The sequence below is a fragment of the Odontomachus brunneus genome, unplaced genomic scaffold (assembly GCF_010583005.1).
Source record: "Odontomachus brunneus isolate Ranch 3 - 2012 unplaced genomic scaffold, Obru_v1 Obru_scaffold_003, whole genome shotgun sequence".
Taxonomy (NCBI): Eukaryota; Metazoa; Arthropoda; class Insecta; order Hymenoptera; family Formicidae; genus Odontomachus; species Odontomachus brunneus.
In genome coordinates, this window is record NW_022639453.1 from 2,155,724 (window position 1) to 2,162,930 (window position 7,207).

At 35.1% G+C, this 7,207-nt stretch overlaps 2 protein-coding genes across 16 annotated transcripts in view; one reads left to right on the forward strand and one right to left on the reverse strand.

Annotated features, from left to right (window-relative positions):
- The window catches only part of LOC116843968 (2-oxoglutarate dehydrogenase, mitochondrial-like), a 36,555-nt gene extending 29,881 nt beyond the window's left edge, over positions 1-6,674 (forward strand). The window contains exons 10-16 of one of the 3 annotated variants that reach the window (XM_032814985.1): positions 57-246; positions 338-559; positions 1,958-2,234; positions 3,784-3,869; positions 4,446-4,766; positions 5,519-5,803; positions 5,951-6,657. In XM_032814985.1, coding sequence (XP_032670876.1) covers positions 57-246; positions 338-559; positions 1,958-2,234; positions 3,784-3,869; positions 4,446-4,766; positions 5,519-5,803; positions 5,951-6,151 — 1,582 coding nt within the window. In that variant the 3' untranslated portion in view covers positions 6,152-6,657. Of the gene's footprint in view, positions 1-56; positions 247-337; positions 560-1,957; positions 2,235-3,783; positions 3,870-4,445; positions 4,767-5,518; positions 5,804-5,950 lie in introns of all 3 variants that reach the window. The other 2 variants (XM_032814977.1, XM_032814994.1) reach the window with 2 other exon arrangements.
- LOC116843919 (probable phospholipid-transporting ATPase IF) overlaps positions 1-7,207 on the reverse strand; it is a 48,276-nt gene that overhangs the window by 33,958 nt on the left and 7,111 nt on the right. The window lies entirely within an intron of this gene.

The window sequence follows — 7,207 nt, forward strand, 5'->3', positions numbered from 1 at the left end:
AAATCATTACACGTAATATTATCTCATGACAAAAATTATCCCTTACACGATATCAGGGCCACTTTTCACAACGACGTGGTTGTGGATATTGTTGGATACCGACGAAACGGTCATAACGAAATGGACGAGCCGATGATAACTCAACCGCTCATGTATAAACGTATAAAGAATCATCCTAACGTCCTCTCCATATACAGTGACAAGCTTATGAAGGAGGGTGTGATAACGGAGGCTTTCGCGAAAGAGGTTGTCAAGAAATCTTGATAACGATTGCTATTTAGGCTCCCTTCCAACTGTCCAAGAACCTATTGTTATGCCATTATTTTCGATTGTGCAGGAAATAAGCAAGTACTTGAATCATTGCAATGAAGAGTTCAAGAAAGCGACCTCCATCAGCTCGATGCAAATGAGCGACTGGCACGATGTACCTTGGACTGAGTTCTTCTCGAATCAGAGTCCGAAGAATAATATACCGCTGACCGGTATCGACATAGCGACTATCAAGACAATATGTAATGCCATATCCACACCTCCTAACAATATCGAGGCACACGTTCAAGTTAGTTGCAAAATGAATATCATGGGCCAAAGAGTTCTTGTTGAGCAATAACGAAAATGACTTCCTCGCCTCGGAAAAATGATTATATGCATGGAGAAAAATAATTTTGCTCTTTTAGCAAAATCATCGTACTGCGTATTCGTAGTGACATGAAAAAAATTTAGTTGACGTAACTAATTTTACAAATTATTCGTTAGCAGAGCAGAAGTAGTTTCGTTGCCAGGATAGAAAAAATTTGTTGAGCGTATTTGTCCTAAGAATTACGTTAATTTGCTATTGTAGGATGTAAACCGAACTGAGGTAATACTACTTATATTGATTTATTGACAATAAATCAATATAAGTAGACGAGAGAGAGTGTGTTGGAGCAGTCGCCCGGCAAACGAAAGAGCCGCGTTCGAGTCCCAGCAAACTCCGATTTCCGATATACTTTTCTTTCCGACTCTTACACTATTGATGCAAAATAATGTATCCTTAGGAAATTTATCTGCTAAAATTGCAACTGTTTATATAGATCCACCATGGTTCTTACAGCAAAATTGCTGTAAGCAATAAGCAGTTGCAGTTTTGTTCCGATCAAAAGCAAATAAATTTGCTAAGGATACATTATTTTGCATCAATGGTGTAAGAGTCGAAAAGAAAAGTATATCGGAAGCCGGAGTTTGCTGGGTCAGCAAATTATTTTTCTCCGTGCGTAATTATATAAAATTATATATAATTATATATAAATTATATATAATTATATATGATTCATATATACACACGCGCGCGCACGCACATATATACACGCACACACATATACATACACACACACATATACATACATACATACATGCATGCATGCATATATAAAATGTCCTAGACTCTCCTTCGCAATTTTTGTGACAACATAGAACAGACTGAGATGAACATAAAAGTCCTATATTATTTTGCGATATCCGCAAATAGACGAGATATTAATTAAAGAAAATTGAATGATTACGCGTAGATGGGCTATAATGACATCGTCGTAACAAGAAAATTGTTACATGATTGTGTGCGATAATGTACAAATCTTTTTCAATTAATATCTCGAGATTTATTATGAACATCATAAAACGGTGAGACTTTTATGTTCACCTCAATCCGTTCTATGCTCCCATCAAAATTTCAGAGGAGAGTCTGGGACTGTATATATCCTGTATATATGAATTTCATTTCTACAGTGTGTTAAGAAAAAAGTTCAAAACTACTTACAGGGCTTATATTACTGGCTTTTTTACTGGCTGTGTAATTTAAATTGTTATTGTAATATGTCATCGTTTCAAAATAACTTTACTACTGCCAGCAAAGCTGCGGCTCCCAAACGCGAGTGACGCGGCGTTCAACGTGTTAAAAGTCATGAAAGTTGCTCGATAGGTGCTGAGAGCAATGGACAGACGTGCGAAACTAATGGAGGCCCGGCAGGTCGACTGGGCGATGGCGGAATGCATAGCGTATCTTAGCTTATTGAAGGAGGGCCATCACGTAAGATTATCCGGACAGGACGTCGAGCGCGGTACTTTCACTCAACGGATACATATCGTTCATGATCAAAGCATAGACCTGACTTATAAGAATATCCTACACGACGTTTTTCCGGATCAAGCTCTGTACACCGTTACGAATTCTTCGCTGTCGGAGTACGGTGTATGTGGTGAGTTTGCGGAACAGTTAACGCGCCAGTATTTAATTCGCTACTTTCTTAAAGCGTATCAGTAAAAATGTTTCTGACTGAATCAGGATATATCTCGCCGCGATAATCAATGAGTTATTCACTGATTTTCAATAAAAACATTTCTACTTTCTCAGTCAGAACATGTTGATTCAAGGTTGATTCGACATCGATGAGAGTTGAATCAACATTGATTCAACGGCTCATCGATCATTTCGACGTCGAATCAACCTTGAATCAATGTTATGGTTCTGACTAGGTTTATTGCTCCGCTTTATATATCACTGATTTTGGTTAATGGATTTTGGTTAATGTAAGATTTTGCCGCAAAATCTATCGTACACTATTCGTTGTTTTGGTATATTTCGTACCAAATCTAATTTCTTTTGTTTTTTCTTGCGTGGCGATGGAATTAATGGCTTTCATGCGCTTTGTGTGCGATGCTTGTGTTTGTATAAACCGCATCAATAATGATAATTGTTGCCATTATTAACTGATTCTTCCCACGATATTTTACTGCAGTGCTACATTTATAATTGAACCATCAGTTATAAGTATAGTATTTCAGTGAAGAATACACTTATTACATTTTAGACCATAGTACACGCAGAAAAGGATTCAGAAGGAAGTCATGCCTAGCGAGAAATGACTCGCCGATCGACGTCGAAACGATGTCGAATCGACGACGATTTGATGATTTTGACGTCGATCGACGAGTTATTTTTCGTTGGGTGGTAGCTAAGATATTTCTTTGAAATAAGAAATATTTATTTACTGCACTGAGAGAAGAAAATATTTAAAAGCTAAAACATATTTATTCAGTGGTTACTAATGTAACATATATTTATTTAAATTAGTATATAATTTTTATACTTAGAAGATAATCTTTTCTAATAAATATACTTTTTTGCTTGTTTATTTTAAATAAAAGAATATATATTTAAGTAAGTAAATATATCATTAGTAACCACAAAATAAATGTTTTTATTTCAGATATTTTTCTTAGTATATCGAAGCTCAATTTATTAGCCGTTTCGATTCAGGAGTTATATCGAAATAGTCAGAAACAAATATATAGAGAAATATAATATAGAGAAATAGTCAGAAACAAAAATAATGTTTAGTTGAATGCTATTGTAGTTGTATTTGTGTAAAGCTTAGTTCTTTGATGTGAACACAGAAAGAGAAATTATCGTTGTCACATATATACATATGCGTATGCGACATTCGTAGCATATGTGTTAAGTAGAATTGCAAATTTTGAGTAAAGATAAGTTTGAAATAAGAGATCGATGCTTCACATATGTGTAGTACGTCATATACACGATAATATCTATTTACAAAATGAAAAGGCAAACAATCTTAAGAGACAAAAAATAAAAGGTTATTATCAAGTTGGTTGAACAACATTAAGGTGACAACGATACTTAAACAACAGTAATTAAATTAAGTTTATATTGTAGTAAACAAAAAGTCACAATAACTGGTTATTGACAAATTAGTTGATTTTTCGAATTATTGGTGCGGAAAGGATTCGAGTTGGGATATTCGGCGTACAGTTACAACACTCTGACGATCTGGGAAGCACAGTTTGGTGACTTTGCTAATACCTGTCAGGTAATTCTGCTCATGTTTATTATTCGCATTCCTTTTTCTTCCCCAGCAAAAATCTGACCAGTTCGTTACAACTCCCTCGATTCTTACTGCAAACTCTCTTCGTGAATATTTTTTCGTCTTATATACACAGAAAAATATCATTCTACTGCTGAGAAAAGCGATTAATAGTTAAGAAAAGCATCTAACAGTTTAATTTCTTTATCTTGAGTATACAGAGTTATCTTTAATGATAATAATTTCTTGATAATAGTTTTAAAATATACTGGTCACAAATTAAAAAACAGTTCATTTTTTGTCATGAATTAAAAAGGAATATTTGTTTTCTTTATAAGAATATTATAAAATGTTACTAAAGGAAAAGTCCTTTCGATTTTATGTAATGAGCAAACCGCGAATATTTTTAAAATTTAATATTCTTGATTAAAATGCTGAACTTACTGGGAGTCAAACGATCTTTTAATAAATTTAACGTTTATGATAAACTTATTATGCGAATATATTTGCGAATATGTAAGCTTTTGAAATGCTTGAAACAATTAACATTTACTTGAATGCAGTATATATTCCTCTGTGTAGGTCATATTAGACTGCATGCTGTGTTCCGGGCAATCGAAATGGGGCAGGCAAGTGGGGCTGGTTCTGTTGTTGCCGCATGGTCATGAAGGTCAAGGTCCAGAGCACACGTCAGCCAGATTGGAAAGATTTCTCCAGCTGTGCGACGACGATTGTACTCGCCTGCCCGGAACGGAGTCCAACGCTACCACCGGCGAAACCGTCGAGCAGATTATGACTAAGCAACTGTTTGAGATAAATTGGATTATCTGCAATCCCACGACACCCGCCAACTTCTTTCATCTTATACGCCGGCAGATAAAGATGCCGTTCCGAAAACCTCTGGTTCGTTAAGCACGTCTTCACATCAGACTGCGGGGGTGTGATTTGTCATCGATTTGTCTCGTGTAGAAACGCACATTCCTCGCAATATGCGAATTAATTTTCCAAGGAAAACAATGTGTGTTGTATTTTCGAAGTTACTTGGAGTTAAATACACTTGAAAAGCAACAGTAATATAATTCATATGCGGGATGCCTGATAATTTATGATACACTCGTGAACTCATCAAACTGAATATAAAATTCCTTTATTATTTCGGGAATAATCACGTAAAATTTTGAGTTATTAATTAAGAAAGATCGATAAATGATGCGCGATATGGTAGATGGCGACGTTTACCATCTCGTATATTAGATAAAAAGGACAAAAAATCCTCTACTAAATGACTAAAAATCTATGTAGTTATTTGTAAAGTGATAGAGAACTTTCTGTTCAATGTGCTATGAATTATTAGACAGTTTGTAAGGAATTCCCACTCTTCACTGGGAAAAAATTGAGTAAAACAAATTAAGTTTCTGAGTTGAATAAATTTAGTTGCATCAACTACAATCAAATAGAATTAAATAAAAATTGAGTTTGTTCAACAATCTGGGGATATTATGTAGAAATTTCAACTAAAGTATTTAGTCAAAAGTAAAAAGTTAATAGAAACTGAAATATAGTTACACTTATTTATATCAATGTTCCCGAATTAATTTTCAAAAATATTAATCTCTAAAAATTGTCGCGTAGTATATAAGTGACTTCGGTTTTAGGTTATTATGAGTCCCAAATCACTATTGCGCCACGCAATGGCGATATCAAACTTTGAGGAGATGGGACCGGGCACGAGTTTCAAGCATGTTATATCGGATCCTTACGTGCAGCCGGGAAACGTGAAGAAGGTATTGCTGTGTTCCGGCAAAGTGTATTACGATATAGTCATCGAGAGAAAGGAGCAGCAGTTAGAGGATAAGATAGCGATTATCAGAATTGAGCAATTATGTCCGTTTCCTTATCATCTTTTGGCGATGGAAATCGCGAAGTATCCACGAGCAAAGGTGAAAACTCTTTCTTTGATTTGGCAATTTAACGATCGTTCTTTTCGGAATTGAAAAAATTGGAGCGAGTAATGGAACGTAAAGAGCATAAGAATAATAATATCTTAAATTTCTTACGTAAGATTAATCGCGTTATCGTTTGTACAGATCATGTGGTTGCAAGAAGATCATAAGAATCAAGGTGCCTATTATTACGTGAGAGACAGGATAGCTTTAGCATTGGGAATTCCCTTGGAGGATGTGAAGTATGGCGGCCGGTCCACCTCAGCCGCGCCAGCAACTGGCAGCAAGATTATTTATAAAAAGGAGTACGACGAAATGATGGCAATGGCGATGAGTCTCGATTAATCACACGCGGTATTTTTCAACGAGACTGCCACGGCTTCTCTTCTAAATTTATTGGAGTGAGATTACACTCAAAACGGTAGTAGAAATACTGTCATTTGGAATGGCAAAAGTTTTATTCAAACTTGAAGTAAATGGTTACTCCACACGAGTGAACGTTTTAATCGATTAGAGTAAATTTGTTCCTGTGACGGTAGAGATAAGATATTCACTTTCCAGTTTTCGAATAAAGATATTCTTCCGATGATTTAAAACGTAGAATTCATTCTACATGAGAAATCGCTTGAATTTGAATAACTCGGTTGTTGTTCATTTTCCGAATATGATTTCATTTCGAAGAAAGGACCCCGCACAAAACCTATGGAAAATGGTTCTCGGTCAAATTGGCTAAAATTTCACATGTTATATTTTTCGTCATGCTGATAAAAAGTTATCATTGCACCAAGTCCCAAAAGTCAATATTTCCCAAGATATAAAGGGTCAAAGTAGTGAAATATGGTCATCCGCAGTAGTAAGACGTATGTTATAAGTATAAGTAATATATTGATATTTATTCACGAAATAAATAAAAATCGATTTTTACACACATATATATATATATATATATATGTAATAAATATTTAGTTCCGCAATATATATGTATATGTATATACAGGGTGGGGCAAAAGTATCGGACCGGTGAAATATTTCGAAAAATATCTCGATAAGTAAGTTTTACAAAAAACTGTTTCAGGTCTTAAAAAGATCTATTGTATTTACTGATTTTAGCAGATTGATCTTGGGTGGCGTTGCCAAGGTCAAAAATCAGTTGTTTTCACGGCTACTCACAATCAGTTTTGATTTTCAGTAGCTGTGAAAACAACTGATTGTGAGTAGCCGTGAAAACAACTGATTTTTGACCTTGGCAACGCCACCCAAGATCAATCTGCTAAAATCAGTAAATACAATAGATCTTTTTAAGATCTGAAACAGTTTTTTGTAAAACTTATATTTTTCGAGATATTTCACCGGTCCGATACTTTTGCCCCACCCTGTATATACATATACATATATATTGCG